Below are 22,824 nucleotides of genomic sequence, written 5' to 3'. Positions count from 1 at the left end.
AGGTTTGCCTGCTTTGCTTCAGCGCTTATTGCACAAATGTCACTGTATTTTATTATTTCACCAGTGACCAATTATTTTTGAGGGCTCTCAGCATGAAATTTACATATTTTCCCCGTCTGCTCCTTAAATAAGCTGTCAACATTCCCATTCAGCTCAATGGCGTGTGCATCTTTTTTGACATTTGTTTTGAGCCAGTCACCTGAGCTGTAAATACACGAATTTTTAAATAATAAACAAAAAACCTGTTGCACACAATCTACTACATGCCTTCTGTTGTCTGACTGATACTTTTTTAGCAAGTAAAAGGCCGTTTAGTAAAACATACAGCTTTAGGTTATGATACACGTCTTTTTGCTGTGATATCTTTACTGATTTTTATACTGTATGCCATTTATAAGAATAACTTTTATACTGTTTGTAATATTTTAGAATAATCATAAATGTGAGTATCACATATGATCTATCCGGCTTTTGAGGAACGTTTATTTGTTCATCTCTCAATAGTCATTGTAGGCTATTGCACTGCATTATATGTTTAAAATCTACAGAGCTCTGATCATTAAACTATGCATTTAAAGATGCAGTAAGGCCGTGTGTCCACCAAAGCGTTTTTTCACGCGGCTGGCGTATTTTTTCAATTGTTTTCAATGGGAGCGCCGCGTTTTTAAAACGCCATGAGCGTAACAAGGCGCTGAGCGTATTTTTTTACAGTCTATGGGTAAAATGCAGCGCTCATCACTGTCACTTTTTACACAACCGTCCAATCACAGTGGAGGAGGGGCCGGACTAATACCACACCGACCAACCACCACATTCTGCTTGTACAATGTCAACAGATGACAACAACAAGCATAATAATGGAACAAAATCATTTAAAACAAGAGCCAGAGAAAATACGTTACACTGTATTGTCATTTTAATATAGAATCAACACAGAAACAAAATATGTGATTTACTATAAAAATGATTTACTAGTAACACTTTCGTGGATATTCCGTATCCTAACAAGCAAAGTGTCTCAACTAAAAAAAAAACGCAACGCTGTCAAAACGCTCTCAAGCGCTCACAGCTAGGCGGTTTCAGCAGAGCGCCTAACGTTTTCAGCTGGCTAAAAACGCGTTGGTGGACACACGGCCTAAGCGATTTCTGAGTAGAAACACTGTTGATATTTTAAATCAACCCATATAAACACACCCCTCCCTTTATTGCTCCGCTCCAAAAATGCTACCTTGGAAATCCAGAGTTCTAGCGAGAGCACAAGTTGAATTTGCTCAGTGAGTTTACTCTGGCATCGAGTATGCTCATTAAATATGCCCTTGTATCCGAGCTGTACCAATCACATCGGGTTATCTGATATAACAACAACAACAGCTTATCTCGGTTAGTGAAACAGCAAAACCAATGTTACTTACATATGGAGCAGACACAATTCGGCGTCCTTCTTCAGGCCTTCCCGCTTATTTCCGGCACTGGAAAACTTTTCTTATTGGGAGACAATTTCAGAGAGGCTAGCAATAGGCTAGCATGAGATCCCGCCTTCTTCACAGCACTCCCTAAAGTTATGCCCAAGCGGCAACCTCCCCATCTCTCTCTTGAAACCAACACGGAAGTGAGTTAAACTGCAATTCATTGACTGGCCGCTTGAGGCTGGCTGCAGAAGTGAGTCAAATCTGTATCTCCCCCATGTTAAAATTACCAACTTTACAGCAGAAAAAAAACATGTTTACAGCCTGGATCTCTATGTGGCTTTGGTCTATACAGCTAATTTTGCCCTTCATGACAACTGTGAGGGGGGTGAATTTGTTTATAACTCATCCGTTTAGTTGATTAATATTTAAAGTTATGCATAATTAAGGGTGTGGCCACTTGAGTGACAGGTGGGTTGCCGCTGATATCAATACTAGCCGTTTGTCTGATGTTACTACTAGCCGTCACTTCACCTCAGCAAATGTTAGCTGCTGAACTTGCCATCTCTGCAGTGTTTTGTGCTTTTTTTCAGGATTATTTCATACAATTTTATACACCCATTACTTCGCCCACGGCTAGGATTCCGTCGTTGTCGTCGAGTATCGTTCGAGAGAACAACCAGCGCTGTATCTCAGTTGTTTTCCTCTGTGAACAGGCACTAATGGATGTCTGACAATTTCGTTGCTTTTTGGAGTTTTCAGATTTAAAAACGTCAATAAAGGCTTGTTCGTTCTGCTCTCATGGAACAGATTATACTATGCTTATGTACCGTCAGGTGAAATCCTGCAGGCGTCGGCGCTTTTTTCCGTCCATGCTATAAATGCACATCCATGAATGAGCGCGGATTTTCTTGCGCATTTACTTGAACTTCATAGGCACTATATCTATGGTTTAACCCATTTGAGAGGCGGCCAAAATCAGAATTTAAAATGGACTGAATAAGCTCTCTACGAACTTGACGAGCGATGCCGCGCTGACGGACCATAGACTTTAAAAAAGAGTGACTGACGTGCACATAAATCACTGTCACACACACTCTCTCAAAGTAATATTAAGTTACTGCATAATACATTTTCAACTAGCAGAATAGTACAGTCTCACTTGTAGCCATGTCTTTTTACTATTATAATATTTCGAAGGGCAAAAATAGGAACTTTTAGTTGGCTTTACATCATCAACTGTCACTTTAGCGCAAGGCCCTGTGCAGGCGCAGACTTGGTACTGTCAGTAGCATAACCTTATAGCATTACCCAAAGCCGTTAACAGCCTGAGCTAAACTCGATCACGTCGAGCTAGGTGGGCGTGATTTCAGATAGCCAGGCTCCTCAGCTCCACCAGAGCCCGTCTACGGAGAGCCTTGGCACTTCTTATTAGCCCCATTGTATCGATCTTGGTTGCAGTTCCATTAGAATTCCAATGGAGGTGATCGCGGGCGAGTGCAGACTGAATGGGAGTCTATGGGGCTAGACGGCTAAATGTGTCTCTTTCACCCGACTGCCGTTGAGAAATCTCAGATTTTATTGTAGGTTTTGCATGTTCAACATGGGTTATAGGTCGAAAGTTGAATGAACGAGTACTTATGTCCTTTCGATTTCTTACAGGTTGAGTTGTTGTTGCCCATAACACGCTAGCATTCTGCTAATGAACGCTGATTGGTCAGTGAAGGACTGATTACGACCAGAGATACCGCTTGATGGCATCGTGGCATCCGAAGCGGGACCAGAAACAAACAAAACAAAAACTCTTCTAGCACGTGTGTTTACCTGTGTCAGCTGTGTTGTCGATGCCTCGAGAGAAAAGAAAGTGCAGAGCGCGAAAGCACCAAAGTGAGTGAAGGATTGCCGTGAAGCAGTATCTCTGGTCGTACGATGTGTGTGACGTCATTGACATTTTAAAAGACTTTTTAAAGCAAATAAGTGATTCTAAAAAATCTAACACCCAGCAGTGTGTAATTTCTTTGCATCTCCTTTCGAATACAACATTCAAATTACTAGACAAAAAATTATATCCTGAGAAAAGTGGATTTTGATGGGTATTTCGCCATAAACCTCCATTCATTCTGCACTCGCCTGCGAGCGCCCCCGCATGGACAGAAACATGTTACTGCAGCCAGTCCAGAAACCGGAAGCAAGCAGAGAGTGCCAATTCTCTTCCTATTAGACATTCTCTGGCTCCACTCACTTTGCCCATTTTCTGTTATCCGGGAGTGACGCGAGGCCAAGATGGAGACGGCCGGCTCCGCCCACTTTAGGCTTCAAAAATGCTCTTCAGAAACCTACGGGTGACGTCACGGACACTACGTACATATTTTTTTACAGTCGGTTATGCCTCGCCAAAGAACATGAACGCGTAGCTACAGCATGCAAAAGCATCACGAGAGACGGCGTTAAACTACCCCATGTCTCAAAGCGCATAACATTAAAATAATAATGAACATAAACAACTTGCAGAACTTGTACCACCTGACTGCTGCAGATTCATTTCGGTTGATAGTGTTACCACAGAAACGCACATATCTGAGTCTGAGGACGTGAAACGTCACAGGTTGCCATCTATTACAGTTAAGACATGGTGTGAATGCAGCATAAGATATTGTTTTGGTTCAGGTGGAACTGTAAAAGATGGTGACTATCTATGTAAAACTCTGCATAGACTAACAGTGCGTGTCCATTAAGGGAGCCGCGGAGCGACTTATGGAAGTCTTGTTTCATTCCTATATGGAAGTCGAGTTTCAGGCTCGCGCAGTGCATTGTGGGATTGACAGCGGACCAGAAAAAGCGTTGAGAGAAAATGTTGGCTAGTTTTAGACTGTATGCAAATATCAAGCGAAAAACGCGGTTGGCAGCCAATCGCTGTGAGGTTCGGGTTGTGACGTCTGTCTTGAGAGTTTAAAAATGCAGATTGTGCCGGAGTTTATGCTGAATTTAGTGCGTAAATCGTTTTGTTTACGAATTAGAGGCTTTGCAGTTGATAGCAATAAATAATAAAAGTATATATATACACACACCACTTCTATTATTGATTGCTATCATGATGTGAAGAGTTTCAGATCCACTTTCAACAGCGTTTCTGCACATTTACATATCATCTTACAAAGACATTGGTAGAGAGTGACAACTGATATTTTTATGCATTTTATGCAAGTAGTTTGCTATACTGTTATAGAAACTTCATTGATTTACAGAATTCGTACTATTATCTGGCCATATAAATATAAGCATCTGCACAAAATTGCATATTTTTGCTTAGTTTAAGTCTCGATTATGAGCTCCATATTCTCAGAGTATCATCCTATGAGAGCTATAAAAGCCTGATGTATTAAAGATGATGCTCAACAAAGAATTTAGATTTTGTCTTTAGCTTCAATACACTGTTCAGGCTTTACAGGTATAAAATAACTGAAGACTTAGGAAAACATCTTTTGTGTTAAGGAATAATTTAAAAAAGGAGTCACGTAGGTTTGTATTGTAACAACATAAATGATGACTACTGAGGATTTTACTTGTTAAACTGGTTTATTGATTTTTCTGTTTTCAATCTTACAGATCATCAGATTTTACAGGATTAGGTGGTGATGTCGAGAGATGAATTTTGAGGAACCGCTAATGTCACTAATGTCGCTAACAGAAACAATTCCATGAAAAATGCAAACATTTGGATAAAAAAGGTCATGCATTTTAATCACACAACATAAACCGGTAAAAAGCTGAGTTTCTCAAAAAAAGAAAAAGCACATTACAAAACGAATCACAGTAAAATGAAACATCTAGCACAATCCCAGTGAGTGTACAAACACAGACGCAATAAAAAACCAAGCACACCCATCCTAACTTCAATGATGTTATAAGACTAGGCTTTTACGTACAATCCTGAGGGGGTACTAGAGAAAAGAAAAGAGACTATTTATTTGTCATCTCCAGCTAAAATATGAAAGGGCCGTCAGGAGAAGCCATTGGTGAGAATGGAGCGTCGGCTAACGGGACGAGTTGGAGCTGGAGCGAGAACGGTGTCGTCTGCGACCCGGAGACCTGGAGCGAGAGCGTCTTCTCACCGGGGAGCGTCGCCGTGGAGAGCGAGACCTGAGGCAAGAACGAACTGTCAGCTTTGGCAAAGATAAATCATAGACGTGCATGCGCTTATTACCTGATAAGACACATAAAAGGCAGAAAGCCGGTCTAGTACGAGGACGAATAAACAAACACAAGGTGAAAGGACAGATCGGACATTTGGAAACAGGTGCGAAGTGTGGACTAAAATTTAATTTAGGCCAGATAGATTGGTTCCCATCGACCTGCACAGAAAACACAAAATCCTAGTCAGACTTAAAACAGTTTAAAAGCCAACCTTCTCCTCATGCGAGGCGGCGTGCGGCGCCACATGGGAGGCGGAGGAGGCATCCGGCGCGGAGGGGACGGTCTTCTCATGGGAGGTCGAATCCTCTGAGGCAGGACAGCAGTGGCTGTGATTTCCTGACCGTCGATCTGACCTGAGGAAAGCAGCAGAGAGAGTGAGAAACCCCTTCTAACAAACCCATCTCCACTGATCAGCCTTATTTTAGATTCAGTGACGTATTATTTAAGGGTTTTCGGGAATCAGTCTTTACAATCAGGTCTTATTTGTTAACATTGATTATTATTATTATTATTAGTTTGACAAAAATCTAATTGTTCATTGTGTTAGTAAATGTTAGTAAATGTATTAGTATTATTTGTTAGTTCATGTTGACTAATGTAGTTAACTTATGTTAACAAATGAAACATTGTAAAGTGTTACCATATATTTTATTTTAAAATTACATTTTCATTTCTAAACTTTTTGTAATTTTGTTTTGCATTTGTCATTACTTATATGTCTATCAAGTTCTTGTTTTTATTTCAGTTTTATTCATTAATCAATTATTTTAGTACTTCATGTTTAACGACATGAAAATGAGAAATTTTGCCTTGGCAACTTGCTGAAATTTCTATGTACATATATAAAAAAATATTATATTGTATTTGAACGGTAACACTTTACAATATTCACTTTACAACATTATATTAGTTACCATGAACTTACAATAAACAATAATTCTATAGCATAAATATCTACATTTACTAATACTAACAATAAAATCAAAGTTGTAACAGTTAACTAACATTAACAAACAACGAACAACTGTATTTTAATTAACATTAACAAAGATTAATGCTGTAAAATTACTGCTCATAGTTAGTTGATGTTAAAGGTGCAGTAAGCAATTTCTGAGAAACACAAACCCAAAGAAACACACCCCTCTCTTAACTGCAAGAGTGGATGTGTCTTTACCATAACTGAAGCTAAGCAAAATAATGTTTCACGAAAAATAAAGATATGACGAACAAACAAGGACAAAAAAAATTAAGGAGAAACAACGCAACCTCTGCATCTGTTTTCAGGTCTCTCCAGCGCTGGAAAACTTTTCTATCAACACGGGTCCTAAAGCTCTTGCCTGATCATAACCCTTATTCTTCCAGTAATATTCCTTCAGAGCTTTTCTCTTTTGTAATGTCTCTCAGCCATATCTCTTTTTTTCAGATCTCCCTCTCTCTCCTCCCCCATCATGAGTGGACACGCCCCTTACTGCTGATTGGCTACAAGTGTGTTGTGCTTCTCGGTCCGATTCCTCGTTTAACAGCGTTTCTCAGAAATTGCTTACTGTACCTTTAATGTTAACATGAGACTATTGTAAAGTGTTACCATTTTAGTTAAGTTATTTTATTTCATGTAACAAAAAAGTTTTTCATGTTTTAGTTAACGATAATAACCCTAGAAATTATGCAATTCAGTTGCTTTTTACCTCCGTCCATGTGTTTCAGGGCTTTCTGGGCGTCCTCTGGAGACTCATATTCCACATAAGCGTAACCCTTTGACAAATTAGGGTGCAAACGGTCTGGAGGCATGTCAATCATCTTGATCTTGCCATACGTTGAAAAGATCTCTTGAATATGTTCCTATAGGAAATTAAGTACAGAAGCACAAAGCATTATAGGAGGATCTATATTCAACACTTATAACCTTTAGATATATAATAAAAAAAGCATGTGTTAATTTTCATACTTTTTTGTAATATAAAAAACTACTTAAATTACACAATATATTTAATTGCTTTTATTATAATTTTTAAAGATTATAATGATAATCTTGAATACTTAATGCTGCTGTGAAATCCCTGAAAAAGTTTTCTGAAATGTTTAAATATGCAAATGTAGTCAATTACATTTGCATATGTTTTAGAGATCTGAACACTGGATAAATGTTCCATTAATCCATTAATCAGAAAACACTGTCTAAATCCAGAAGAAGAAGAAAAAAAGATCATCATGTTTTAGGAATAAAGTGTTATATAAATCAGACAAATGATATGAAGGCTGAATATAGATGAGAATAAAACTGTAAAGTTTGATGTTTAAGTGCTGCTGAACTGGAGGCGGAGATTTCTGACAAAATCATTTTGAGAAAACAACCTTTAAAGATATGGGTTGTAAATTAAATCTACAGACGCAAATTGATAATCTGAATCTATATCTAATAAAAAAACGAAACAAAATAACATGCAAACTAGAGGTTCTGACAAAATGTTCACTGTTTTATTTTTTAAAAAAATATATTAATTTGAATGAAATAATTAAAAAAAATAATTTGAAGTCAATGTCTCATTCATAAAGATTTGTTTCATTATTGGATGAATCAGCGTTTGTGAATAAATCTTTAAAATGAACAATTCAGTGACAAACATTTCTTGTAAACACTCACTTGTCGCCACCTCCTGGCGTAATAAGCAATACAATACATACTCTTATTTTGATTACTACCGTAGTCATCTGTGTTTATACCCAAACTAAAAACTTTTATTCCAGTAAGGTTTTATCCAGTTATTTAAATGTTTGTAACACAAATAACGATAATGTGTGGTTGAAAAGACTGTTTCATACTGCACATTTACATGGTAGCTGCTCTCTGCGAATCAGCGCAGATTTAAATGTTGCAGTGTGATGATTGTACTTTCAACAGTTAACTAAAGTTTAAACAGTTTCACATCTCAAGCGTTAGTAGCACGAGTTTTGGCGCAGCCATATCATTAAATGAGGGCGTTCACATAGGAAGAATGACGACCGACCCTCTCATTCATTAACATGGGCAGTGACAATATATGCTATTCACGGACCACTGATGCTTGCAATGGGAAACAGGCGTTAGACACATCGTTGCCATTTAGAAATGAGATCGCGTGGGTGTTTGAATCGAGATTGTGATCTTTTAACGATTAATCATGCAGCTCTACAGTGATCTTCAACTGTACCTTGGTTACGTTCCTGGTGAGTCTTCCCAGATAAAGTTTGGTGGGTTTGGGACTCGGGCTCCTCCTCTTCCTCTCTTTCTCATCAGTCCGTTTTTGTGATTTGGACCTGGTTAAAAGCGCAAACCCACGTTCAGTAAGTGACATGGTACAACCAGGCATTAACCGGTTAATAACACAAGAAAGCCAAAAAGCCAGGAACCTACTTTGATCGTGAGCGGCGCCGATTGTCATGACGACGGCGACCTGGGCTGGGAGACCCGGAGGACCCGGATGAACTAGAGGAACGAGAGGAACTGGACGAACCGGAGCGGCTGGAACCAGAAGAAGAGCTGGACCCGCTGGACGAGCCTGAACTGGATCCAGAGCTGCTGCTGGAGCTGGAACTGGACCTGGATCTGAAGTCAGATCATAGACACATTTAACCCTAGAAATCTGAAGTGTACCGCACAGTAACTTCATGAAACATGCTCAGTTTGTGAAACTGCACAGCGTTATTTACAGCAGATTCTCATGATTAAAAAGAGCCCAAAAATCACCATAATCCATCACTTGGATCTAAAGATGTTCTCTCATGGAGTTATAACACATAAAACTCCACAAGCGCACAAGTTGCTAAGTAAAATCAAATGTAGCTTTCACGTGGCGTTTAAGCTTGTAACTTCATTAAACATGTATTGATTGCAGAAAATGACAAATCATTCCTAAGTGGATGCTCCAGATTGAAATTAATCCAAAATCAACATCATTCATTGCAATTGCATAAATGCCTTCCAGGTGTCAAGGGCTTTTAGGGTACTTTTGGCGCTTTTCCACTGCATGGTACGGCTCAGTGCGGTATGGCGCAGCACGACTCGGCTTGCTTTGCTTTTCCACTGCGTGGTACGATTCGGCTTGGCACAGCTCGCTTTGCTTTTCCACTGCAGTTCAGTACTTCAAAGTGGGTGGGATTATATACTGGTCGTTAAAGTTGCTGAAAAACATTTTCATTCCACATCGATCCACTCCTCAGCTACCAACGAGAGGAACGTCTGCACCTCGTCTACCAATCACCACGATTTAGCCATTTCTTTTTTCAAGTTTATTTATTTAAAAAAAATTTAAAGCAAGTTGTTTAATAAAAATTGTGCAAACAAATAACACTGCGGTGGATGTTGCTGACTATTTAAATCTAGCGGGTTTGGCGTAGGGCTGGGCGGTATGGCGGTATATATCGTTACCGCGGTAGAAAATGTCAACCGTAACAGATTTTTTTATTCTGTGATACCGCGACATGTAAATAAGTGGGCATGGTTAACTCACGTGCAAGCGTGCGTGAGAATGAGACACTGAGATTTGTCAAAGAAACATGGAGAAAGCAGATCAAGAGGATCTACAAAGGAATTACGTTTTCTAAAGGGTTGTTGTTAACGTGATATTTTCGGGGGGAAAGGTGCAGTCAACTAGAGCAGGGCAGCACCCGTAGGCTACAGTTTAGAGGAGTGCACGATCGCAACGGGGAAAGCATGAAGCAACAGTTCATATATCAATATCGTAACGAATAGAAATAACCTTAAATGATGTATAGTTATCTGCATCTTTCTGTCTCTTATGTATAGTTACTTTTTAAACAGGAAAGCATTCAGTATGACACGCGAGCGGTTGTCGTGGTAATTAACAACCCGCTTGTTAAAGCAAATGTATAATCCTGTATCTGAGGCAAAATTACTAAATATGCAGCGCGAGTTATATATTTCTAACTCCAAACAAATAACTCCACTGAAACAGCTGATAAAATCTTGCTTCGACTCAATGCGTGATTACAACGTGTCACTCAAATTCCGATCGCAGTTTACTGATGCAAAAGACGCGCGTGCATACGCACTGAGAGGGAGCGCGGTGTGTCTATGTTCACCGAGCTATGTAAAATAATGACACACTTACAACAAGGTGTTTTTAATTTACACTACTTAGTCAACACTAACAGTAGCTTCTGTTCGGTTTTCATACTACTGTTCTCCTAGTCACTTATGAACTTTACAAAAGCTTTAGGTGACGGGTTGCCAGATATCACAAAAAGAACAAAACAAGTCCTTTAAAAGCAGACATGGCAAAAATGTACCGGGAAAACATTTAAACATAACTAGTATCTATGAATATCCTACCAAATTAAAAGGAAGTAACTCATTTATTATGAATAGAATAGTTCAATATAAAATATTTAGATATAATAAACTGATTGATGAAGTAAAGCAATAACATGAGATTGAAAAATTATTCAGCAACACTTTAATTTAAAGTTGAATTGCACCTATGAGTTGTATTTAATATCAATCAGTTGGGGGCAGTTCATCTAAAAGTTGATGAGAGTGTTTTGTTTAGCTATTAAAAATTGTTTACCAAAGAAATAATTTACCAAATAAAAGAAAATTCAAACAAAGTGAAGTACTTTTCATTTCTAAAGTAGCCTATTTGGGTTTATTTATTATACAAAGCCCTTTTTGTCGATTTTTCGAGAATAACTACAGATATAAATAACTATATCGTGAAAAATATCGTTACCGTGAAATAAAATTAGTCATACCGTGAAACAGAATTTTGGTCATACCGCCCACGCCTAGTTTGGCGTCTCGTGTTGCAAATCCAATGATGCTGGTAGTAGGGGTGGAACGGTACATGTATTCATATTGAATCGAAACGGTACGGGCGTCACGGTTTGATGCATAAATTTACACGGAGCATACACGCTATAAAAATAAATAAAACTCGCGTGCAAATTAATGTAATGCGGAACTACTGTTAGATACGCAGGTTCTTTAGGGACACCTAATCTGTAGCCCCGCCTTAGCTCTGAAGCAGGCTGCGATGTAAAGATTGCAATGCTGGAATATGTTGTGTGTGTGTGAGAGAGAGAGAGAGGCGCGGACGCGATCGAAAAGTCGCAAAGTGTTTACTTATATTTGTGTGCGCGTGTGTGGCGTGGGCGCGATCGAACAGTGGAAACATATATATAATGATGTCCTGTATAACATGTTAACAAATTAATCTGAAATGTAGCAAATTCATTTTCAATTCATTCAGGTACAATTACCAAACATATCTCAAAGTCTTTGTCTTTATATTAATTTAATTAATAAATGAATTATATAACACTATTGTCAGTGCACTACAAATAAACTGGTCCTATGCTGTACGGTACAGTACGCTTGGAACCTCGAGCCGTAACATGCTGTGGAAAAGCACCACAAAGTGAGCCGAGCCGAACCATGCAGAGGAAACGCGCCAAAGTGAGCCGTACCGAAACGTACCATGCAGTGGAAAAGCGCCATATGGTTCCAAATGCTGTCACTTTTGATTACTTTGTTGTCACCACAAAATTTTATCCAGATGCAGGGGAATTTCACCAAAAATAAGAATTGTCCTCCTACCTTTTTTCCTTCCTGAGTTATTGCATGTCAAATAAGAAAGAGAAGTAAAATTAAAATAAAATTAAAATATTTTGTCTTTTATCAGCAGTTTCTAAGCATAAGAATGTCCAAATGTAATTTCTTTCCCCCCTTAAAAATGTAAAAAGTTTTCTATCAAACAATACCTACCTTTTAACTCTCCTTGCTAGAGTTTGAGTTATGAGTCTTTACCTTTTGTGCATGCAACTCAAAACAACCACTCTAAAAAATGCCTTCAGGGCTTAAAGGGTTAACCTTGACGCATCAATGTATCAAACAATTACTATGTTTACATGTGATTATTTCCAATAATAAGAGTAATGATTTAATCATACATGACACGAACAAATGTGTTTTTGCTCCTATTTACACGCAATTTTCATTATTCTGATTATTCACAAAGAATTGTGGTTATTTTTTAATCACCATGATTAACATACGTTAATGCGCACACAGCACAAATGAACCCACATACAGTAGCCGTGTTTTAATCTACAGATGCAAGGATATGTGAATTGCCAAACATCTCAGTGGATGTATTGGATCTTTTCGGTGACGTGCCTAAACGTCTTCATTTCGATGTTTGTGACCATCAACACTACATTACAGTGAGGAAAATAAGTATTTGAACACCCTGCTATTTTGCAAGTTCTCCCACTTGGAAATCATGGAGGGGTCTGAAATTGTCATCGTAGGTGCATGTCCACTGTGAGAGACATAATCTAAAAAAAAAAAATCCAGAAATCACAATATATGATTTTTTAACTATTTATTTGTATGATACAGCTGCAAATAAGTATTTGAACACCTGTCTATCAGCTAGAATTCTGACCCTCAAAGACCTGTTAGTCTGCCTTTAAAATGTCCACCTCCACTCCATTTATTATCCTAAATTAGATGCACCTGTTTGAGGTCGTTAGCTGCATAAAGACACCTGTCCACCCCATACAATCAGTAAGAATCCAACTACTAACATGGCCAAGACCAAAGAGCTGTCCAAAGACACTAGAGACAAAATTGTACACCTCCACAAGGCTGGAAAGGGCTACGGGGAAATTGCCAAGAAAGGTCCACTGTTGGAGCAATCATTAGAAAATGGAAGAAGCTAAACATGACTGTCAATCTCCCTCGGACTGGGGCTCCATGCAAGATCTCACCTCGTGGGGTCTCAATGATCCTAAGAAAGGTGAGAAATCAGCCCAGAACTACACGGGAGGAGCTGGTCAATGACCTGAAAAGAGCTGGGACCACCATTTCCAAGGTTACTGTTGGTAATACACTAAGACGTCATGGTTTGAAATCATGCATGGCACGGAAGGTTCCCCTGCTTAAAGCAGCACATGTCAAGGCCCGTCTTAAGTTTGCCAATGACCATTTGGATGATCCAGAGGAGTCATGGGAGAAAGTCATGTGGTCAGATGAGACCAAAATAGAACTTTTTGGTCATAATTCCACTAAACGTGTTTGGAGGAAGAAGAATGATGAGTACCATCCCAAGAACACCATCCCTACTGTGAAGCATGGGGGTGGTAGCATCATGCTTTGGGGGTGTTTTTCTGCACATGGGACAGGGCGACTGCACTGTATTAAGGAGAGGATGACCGGGGCCATGTATTGCGAGATTTTGGGGAACAACCTCCTTCCCTCAGTTAGAGCATTGAAGATGGGTCGAGGCTGGGTCTTCCAACATGACAATGACCCGAAGCACACAGCCAGGATAACCAAGGAGTGGCTCTGTAAGAAGCATATTAAGGTTCTGGCGTGGCATAGCCAGTCTCCAGACCTAAACCTAATAGAGAATCTTTGGAGGGAGCTCAAACTCCGTGTTTCTCAGCGACAGCCCAGAAACCTGACTGATCTAGAGAAGATCTGGATTCTAGAATGTGATTTCTGGATTATTTTTTTTTAGATTATGTCTCTCACAGTGGACATGCACCTACGATGACAATTTCAGACCCCTCCATGATTTCTAAGTGGGAGAACTTGCAAAATAGCAGGGTGTTCAAATACTTATTTTCCTCACTGTATATTCATGTAGCACAACTTTGTCAACATGAAATCAGTTTCTTCAGCACCCCCAAAATGTAATGCCTCCTTTATCACTAAGTTTACAAACCCAAGGATGAGTCGCATTACAACATCATCCGTTTTGGTCAGAGAGGAATATGTGCCTTTAAAGTGTTTTCAGGCCTGTTTATTGTTATTTAAAACAGCATTCGCCACATATAATTATGATTCTAACATTATGAGTTTAATCACACCAATTTGATCTAAAGAGTTGTGTTTTTACGTGGTATAGTTTGATATCAATATTGCCTAAACCTCATTATAATGTCATTAAGAGGGTGCGTGTAAACAGTTACTGACCTGCTGCTGCTGCTCCCGGTGGAGTTACTGCGCCGCTTCCGGATCTTGTCTCTGCCTCTCTCCTTATCCTTCTCCTTCTCCGCTCCCTCTTTCCCAGCAGGCTTCTCCTTCCCTCGTTCCCTGGGTTTGTCCTCCGAACGCTCCCTGCGCTTGGTTGGTGATGGTGCCCTGTGCAAAGAAAGAAAAACAATAGGAAAAATGCTGATAAAATATTGGTTTTCCATAGACGCGTCTCAAACTAGTGAGCTATCAGTCATAATAATGTAATGCAGTTTTACTCGGATCCAAGGAAGCTTTAATGTGTTTTTCAAGCCATATCACACCTTTTTGCACATTATATTTAAAGCCTATAGCTTGAGGGGGAAAAGGATGTTTATTTAATAACACTTTATAGGGGACATTAGGCAGTGGGACATTGGCAGCGAATGTACAATGTGAAGCAGAGTTCTTAAAGGGATAGTTCACCCAAAAATGTAAATTCTGTCATTAAATACTCCCCTCATGTTTATTTGTGCTATCAGTCGATTAATTTTTTTTTTTTTTACTCAATCACAATTTTTTTCTGTGATTAATCATGATTAATCACAATTAAAAACACTTACATTTTTGTAGGTTCATATCTAGTTTATATATTTTATAATGTAATAATTTCACAGTTAATCTCCAAATTAATGTAGAAGCAACATAAAGACGGTAATACTTGTTTAATGGCATCTTTTTGTGAATGAAGTTCAGTATCATTGATACTAATACAGATAATGATGTCTGGATAAAAATGAAACTGAAATCCTGTTGTTTGCACATAAAAAGCATAATTTACCACTTAATTTACAAAATATTAATCTCTAAATCGTGTTCATGAGAGCGCCATGAGGCTTGCGTGTTCTGTTGATGTGAGGGCAGACGTTCAAGCGTGATTCAGTGTTGGATTAAAAAAAATTGCAAATAAAGTGGTAGATTATGTTTTTTGTTTGTTTTTGTTTTTATGAGCAAACAAAGCCCTCCTGTCAGTTCATAATACTGAGGTTAAACCACTGGAGTCACATGGATTACTTAAATGATGTCTTTACTAGTAGCCTTTCTGGGGCTTGAAAGTGGTAGTTGCGTAGTTGTCAATGGAGGGACAGAAAACTCTCAGAAAACTTCATTTGTGTTCTGAAGATGGATGAAAGTCTAACGGGTTTGGAACGACATGAGGGTGAGAAATGAATGGCTGAATTCTTATTTTTGGGTGAACTAACCCTTTAAAACTACTTTATCTGTGACAGAAATATGATGGAAACGATTAATAACACTATTAATATTAATCACAACAAGCACTTCAAGAAAGTTCATAAGATGCAACAAACTGAGATAATTGTGAACATTACAACTTCTTACTGATTGAATAACTGAACATCATTATGATCCTCATAACTGTTTTCCACATTTTAGTCATCAACTTGTAAAAATGTAAATAAAATGTTTTATATTTGTACTGTCAGTTGTATTTTATGCATTCATTTTTGTACTGTATATAACCAAATTTCGTGATTTTATTCTTGAGATCCTTAATTTTACCAAAAAAAAGTTAGTTAAAGATTATTTCACTATAATTATCATTAGATTAGAATAAGCCAAAAAGAATTGTTTCAATTCAAGTAGAAAGTGATGCTCTGAAATATCATACATTTACGTTACCAACAAGGACATTAAATGTGCAAACTGACAAACGCACTGCAAAATCCTGCCTTAAAAGAATAAAACTCGATATTTTATGACATATATATAACACAAATCCGAAACATTTGAGGCTTTGTTTTTAAAAACAACTACGTTTACTGATTCTCTTCATTCAACGCGGTGAGCTAATGCTAACCCCGCCGATATTAACCCAACATTTGCAAAATATCCACGCTTAATGATAAGAAACGCGGTTAGTATCTCTCCGCATACACACAAACCCATATACGAGACAAAAAAAACAGTCGCAAGTTATAAATATTTCTCATAATAATAAACATTCAGACTTACATGATAAATGAGCAGCGCGCGACACATTCAACGCCGAGCTCAACAGCTGTCGCGTCTTAACGACGTTTGTGTGAGGGCGCAGGCGTGATGACGCTATCCCTGCGACAGTCGAAAGGAGGCGGGGCGTGTGTGGTTTCAATGATCACAACACAAAGTAAACCACAAATGTGTGCGTTTCATCGACACTTACGGTTATTGTGTTGACATTATCAGATACACGTTACGGATATGGATACGAGCGTCGTCATGTGACTTTATAATGGAGCACATCGTCGCTTCAAACATACATAACTGAACAGCAAAGTCGCAGTAGGTGAGAAATGCTTGATTTCTATTGTGTTCTGAGTGCACTAGATCACTACGCAGGGTCCCTACATGAATCTGAACTTGTTCCCTGCTTGGTGGTGTTTGGAAAATGACAGCTGGTCTAAACCTTTTGAAGAAACATCTTAAAGCAGCTGTGGAGGTTTTTCGCTGCTCATGCTGGTGTGTTTTGATTGTTTTGCAGGGTTTAAGGCACTTGTTAGACTGGCAGACCAGCTAAACAGTTTTGAACGTTACTGTTTGAAACATTTATTTTGAAACAGTGCTTGCTTAGCTTACTATCTTTAAGTATGCAGTGTATTATATACTACAAAGTATAGTAGTCTTTCATTCTTTTGAGAAACAACAATGGGATTCAATATAAGAGGCATAGACCAAAAAAGGAAAGATTAATGTTTATGTTTATATAAGTATGACAGTTCTGCTCTTGCCAATGAATGAACAATGAACTTTATGATTCAGGCAGCATTATAGGTCAGAGTTCAGATTGGGATCTGTAGCATTCAATTATTCATCCAGTTCCTTCTGCTTGAAGATCGATTCATCAGGCTGGTATGGACATGAAGCTGGCCATAGATCTGTGTGCGGAGGACCTGTCTGGTCAACTTATTCAACATTATAACAGGGGCATTGACACACAATAACAGGGTTATTACAATATTTTAATAAATGATATTTATCAACTACATCCAAAAAAAATCCTAGTTTATTATTCTTAGCCTGTTAACTGTCTGTCAGTGTCCCAGTAGCGCCCCGCTTTTTTATTTTCCTTTTTCCCTATCACATATTTTAGTAATCATCGTAAATTAGAAATAATTCGAAAGCTTAAACACTCAGAATTCATCAAATGAAAGCTTAATTTTTGTGATATCAACTTCACATTGGGAACACAACGTGTCTAGACTTTGTAGTCCAAATTATTTTGTGAAATTGCCCATATATTTTATATAGAATAAACATGTTTAGTTCAGCACATTTGCTTTACAGTAAACTTAAACTTCTTTAACTTTTATTTTTTGATGATTTCAATTCTGCAATAATCTGCTGAGTGTCTTCTTTAAACGAGGCCAATCTAAAAGGCCCCCTGAAATCAAAATGTATATTTTTTAGCTTTTAGTATGAATATGTTAAGCTTAAGGTTATGAATAAGCTGGTGTGCTCCAAAACATTTAGGAGATATAAGCATTAAAAACTTACAGTCCCTCCTGCTAAAATGGATCACTGCGGTCTTCAGCTTCTCATCACATCTTCTGTCCAATCAAATCCTCGTTATCTACAGCTCCGAATCTACAACTCCGCCCCCTATGCAATAAATACCACCTGGCCAAAGCGACCATTGACATGACAGAGAGCAATATGAGTTGGAGATTTGTGTTCGGATGCACAAACGATCAAGTTTTATTCCGGTTTCCAACTGTACGTTGGTTAAGAATGAAATGGGTAGAATATATTCACACCTCTACTATTGAATCCAATGTATCATCAGCGCTCTGATTCACTTCCATGGTGCTCTCAAGTACAACTTGCAGTCTGTGAGTTAACCTAAACGCTATTGGCTATTGGCTAACACCATTAGCATCTTTCTCAAAAAAATGACCAAAGAGTTTCGATATCGAAACTCTTTGGTCATTTTTTTGAGAGAGATGCTAATGGTCCTGTCCGATTCAATGATCTATGCTAAGCTATGCTAAAAGTGGTACCGCCAGACCTGGAGATCGGCTGAATGGATTTGAAAACGGCAAAACTCAACTGTTTAACTCTGGGGGAGTTGTAAAATGAGCCTATTTCCAAAAAAAGTGGAGTATCCCTTTAATCACAACCATCTAGGATGTATGGTAAAAAGGGAGGTGACGGTTAACATGTTAATTTTTGACAGGGCTTATTTGTTATTATTGTACCAAGCAATTTTTAAAAGCTACAAACATATAATATTTCATTCCGAACATAACCATGTTTTTGCATTAATTTCAGGATCTTGCTGAGCCGACCCACTTTTTAGTGTGTCGTTACTGTGTTGTCCAGCATGGGCCGACTGGACGACGCTGCCAAGCGCAAGGTGGTGGAGCTGCGGGAGGCGGGTTTGAGCTTCCGGAAGATCAAAGCCGTGTTGGAGCTGGAGAACATCAAGGTGTCCGCGCAGGCCATCTACCTTTTCCTGAAGGAGTTTCAAGGGCGAGCTCGGAAGGAGGACGGAGCCACTAGGAACAGCGGCCACACGGGGCCGACGGCCGGCTCTGAGACGCGGCGGGTCGGCTGGAGCGATCAGCAGCTGAGGAACCTCCTCAGAGAAGCTTCCAGAGTCGCTGCTTCCCAGCAGGCCGGGTCCTCCTCGGATGCTAGAGGAGGACAGTCTTCCGGTACGGGTCCGGCGGGAAGGAGGGAGGCTCAGGGTGGGGAGAAAGACGAGGACATCCGGATTGTCAGCGTGACCTCGTTGGCACAGGGATCGCAGAATGCTGGGATCCAAGGGCCGCGCTCGGGAGTCGGGACGGGAGCGATGAGTGGCGCTTCTTACGTTAGACGACGACACACACCCTCACCTGCCAATCCTGTGCTAGTGGCTCGCAAACGACTCCTGGATAAGGCTTTGCTCCACAGAGCGCGGGTGGGTGGATTGTACTAACAAAATATATACATTTTTAAAAAGAATTTAATACTTTTATTCAGCAAGGATGCATTAAATTGATCAAAAGTGACAGTTAAGACATTATAATGTTGCAAAAGTTTGTTCTTTTGAACTTTCAATTCATCATAGTATCCTGAAAAATAAACTGTATCAGAGTTTCCACCAAAATATTCTGTTTTCAACACTGATAATAATCAGAAATGTTTCTTGAGCATCAAATCAGCATTTTATAATTGATTTCTGAAGGATCATGTGACACTGAAGACTGGAGTAATGATGCTGAAAATTCAGCTTTGATCACAGGAATAATTACATTTTAAAACATTAAAATGAAAAATGTTTATTTTAAATTGTAATAATATTTCACAATATTAAATTTTCTGTGTTTTTTTTTGGTCATATATATTAGTCTCTTGGTGAGCATAAGATACTTCTTTCAAAAACAGTAAAAAAAAAAACTTTGAACTAATATATATATATATATATATATATATATATAATTTTTTTTTTTTTTTTTTTTTTTTTTGTATGTGTGTGTGTGCATTGTGACTTTATTTTCATGAAAATTAAGCACATTTCTTCTCTAATCCGCATGACTTTAAAGCAAAAAAAACATTTTCATTATTAAAAAAAAAATTACAGCAATGTGATTTAAAAAAAAATTGTAATGTATTTATGCACCATGGTTTATTTGTTGCCTTTAAATGTTATTGTTTTAAATTATTTAAAAGCGTTGTAATTTGTTTCTTTACAGTAAATATTGCAGTCAACACAAATGTAAAATGTGCACATTAAAGGGGGCATGTGCTTATTTTTCATAATAACACAATACCAAAAATATATATAACTTATAAAAAGGCATATATATATATATGTGTGATTTATATTTTTTGCCTTAACTAATCCACGTGTTTTGTGAAGGTAAGAGACAGTGGTCCTCAGACCGGCCAGCAGGTGTCGCTGTCAGTGAGACGAGATCCGTCCTGCTTCTCTGGTCCTGATGGGAGAAAGCTTGTTTTACCACAGGCAGCTTCTTATGACCTCACTACAGCCAGACCTCCAAACATGGTGAGTTATGAAGCATCATCATAAATCCAGTACTATTATGATTAGAGATAGAAAAAAAAAAAGAACATTTTGTACAACAAATAATAATTATGTTTTGGTTAAGTGTCCCATAACCAATATGCAAAACCATTTTTACATAATTTATTAAAAGTATACATTTAAAAATTGTATGTACTACTAATCATTATTATTAAAACTGAGCCTTGGGTCTGGCTGATCACTATTTCTTACCCATATGTGTGATGGATGGCTTAATGAAATCTTTATTTCTCAGAGATTATTGCACCAAGGAGCCAGTCCTCACAGGAGATGGATGAACCAGCGTGTGGGTGTTCCTGTTCGCGCTCCTCAACACCCTCCACGTGTCGACATCCGCCTCCCCGACCCGGCCACCTCTGGGGCTACATCCCAAAATGCATCCCCCTCTGCACGGGTCCAACACGTGCCCAACCAGCCTTCCCCTCCTCCTCCTCCTCCTCCTCCCCAGCGGAGCGTCCTGGACCCTGCCGCCGTGAGCACCCTGCAGGAGCAGATCCAGTCGTTGGGCTCAGAGCTGAGGAGTTTGGGCCTGGCGTTGAGGATGATGGTGGATCAACAAGGCCGACTGGAGAGAGAACAAGCCCAGCAGACTCAAGTCCAGAAGCAGATCCTCAGCACCCTGCAGGATTTCGCATCCAAATTCGACCCTCTGCAGTCCTCATGCGCTCCAGCGTCTTGTTCGCTGGCCTCTTCGGTACCGTTCAGCCAAAGCGCGACCAGCCAGGGCGCCTACGCACAGTGCAGCCAAGCCCAGACGCGATACAACGAGATCCACGATTCTGGTCTCGAGAGCATCGAGGTGTTCTCTCTGGACCAGCTCAGCCCACCCACCATGAACGGGTTTCAACAGTGCCCGACCTCCAGCGGGCCCCCGTTCACCCACGCTCAAACACGCACGCCGACGTTCACTCAGTCCCACACGCAAGCATACTCGCCCAGCACACTCACGTATTCACAGCCACACACAGACTCCTTTACAGGGATGGATAGTAAATCGGGAGACATGCCCTCCACCAGTGCAGAGGGATCATTCCAGGCGTGCAGCCCTCCTAACCAGTCCTCTAGTCTTCCGGTTTCACCACACGAGCCCGAGCTGAACATTATCAAGGTGGAGAACGTCTGAGAAATGGCTGAAATCTGGACTTCAGTATCCAAATGCTTTGGGCTACAGTGAATTTTATTTTACTTTATTGTTGTACTCTTTTTAGGCTACCAGAGAATCTCACACCAAGAAACTTATACCAAGTTTAAAAAATGAACAACAAAAAAATCAGTGTTTTCCATTTGATTTAATTTAATATAGTAATTTAGCCTTTTTTATATGAAAAGGAAATAAATATCACAGTAGACATAGTTTGTGATGTTGTTGTTTTTTTATTTTTCCACATGATCAAACATATTACTACACGGTGTCAATACAAATGTGTAGTAAATATTAAATTTGGGAAAACTCAAACCTGAAAATAGCAATAGTTTACTGGATGATAACAGTATATGATATTGCATTGCTATATGAGAGATGTACACAAATTAAGATTTAGGATTTAAATTCATTATGTTGCACAAGCAGATATGGATTGAAATGATCTTTTTGCTGTTATTATTTCTTTGCATAAAATGCTTAGAAATAATCATAAGAGTAAACTTTAGTTTTAACATGAATGGCCATCATGTTGCACATCATTTTATTTACAAAATAACTATGTAGCATTTTTTTTTTTTTTTTTAAATAACAAAATTAAAAAATAAACATTTCAATCTGTGTTCTTACCTTACCCTGAATCAGGGTACCTGATTACCTGAATTACCTAGTGTATTTTAGAGCTGTCAGGTCAGTCGGGACGGATTTCGCGGGAAACTGAATACTTCCGTCATGCATCTGCGCGTGCATGACTTATAATGAATGAATACAGTCACGCTACATACTGTGGAAGACGCAATGGAAGATGGAAGTCACAATGTTGTTCAAATGAACGTCGAACCAAAAAGGGAAACAACAGTCACGGGTAACATCAGCTCGGCTTTAAAAGAAATACGTTTAGTTTGCATAGCAACACATTTGGCGTGCGTTGGCTAGGTTCACAAAATAGTGTTTTGCTGGTAACAACAACAATGTTAATCATCTCAAAACCAAATACAAAGGTATATAACTAGTCTACCAGCCAACACCATTTCAT

The 22,824-nt window shown here is 39.0% G+C and overlaps 2 protein-coding genes across 3 annotated transcripts; one reads left to right on the top strand and one right to left on the bottom strand.

Moving 5' to 3' along the window:
- Nucleotides 1-4,963: 4,963 nt before the first annotated feature.
- Nucleotides 4,964-16,719, bottom strand: rnps1 (RNA binding protein S1, serine-rich domain). The gene is made up of 7 exons (XM_084110125.1): nt 16,591-16,719; nt 14,578-14,745; nt 8,992-9,183; nt 8,789-8,894; nt 7,286-7,439; nt 5,812-5,953; nt 4,964-5,546 (listed from the first exon to the last, which is right to left on the bottom strand). Coding segments are annotated over exons 1-7 (870 nt in total). The 5' UTR covers nt 16,593-16,719; the 3' UTR covers nt 4,964-5,440.
- Nucleotides 16,720-16,762: 43 nt separating this feature from the next.
- LOC311080249 (uncharacterized protein) lies at nt 16,763-22,000 on the top strand. Of its 2 annotated transcripts, none has more exons than XM_084110059.1 (4): nt 16,763-16,903; nt 18,886-19,519; nt 20,462-20,608; nt 20,883-22,000. In XM_084110059.1, the coding sequence occupies exons 2-4, from the start codon at nt 18,938-18,940 to the stop codon at nt 21,768-21,770; spliced, it is 1,617 nt and encodes a 538-aa protein (XP_083966185.1). In that variant the 5' UTR covers nt 16,763-16,903; nt 18,886-18,937; the 3' UTR covers nt 21,771-22,000. The 2 variants fall into 2 exon arrangements, with proteins under 2 accessions (XP_083966185.1, XP_083966186.1); XM_084110060.1 differs by having other exon boundaries at nt 16,770-16,899.
- Nucleotides 22,001-22,824: the final 824 nt, after the last annotated feature.

The sequence above is a fragment of the Abramis brama genome (genome assembly GCF_963993115.1).
Source record: "Abramis brama genome assembly, chromosome: 1".
Taxonomy (NCBI): Eukaryota; Metazoa; Chordata; class Actinopteri; order Cypriniformes; family Leuciscidae; genus Abramis; species Abramis brama.
The sequence above is the reverse complement of the archived record's forward strand: the minus strand, read 5'-3'. Positions and strand labels throughout refer to the sequence as shown.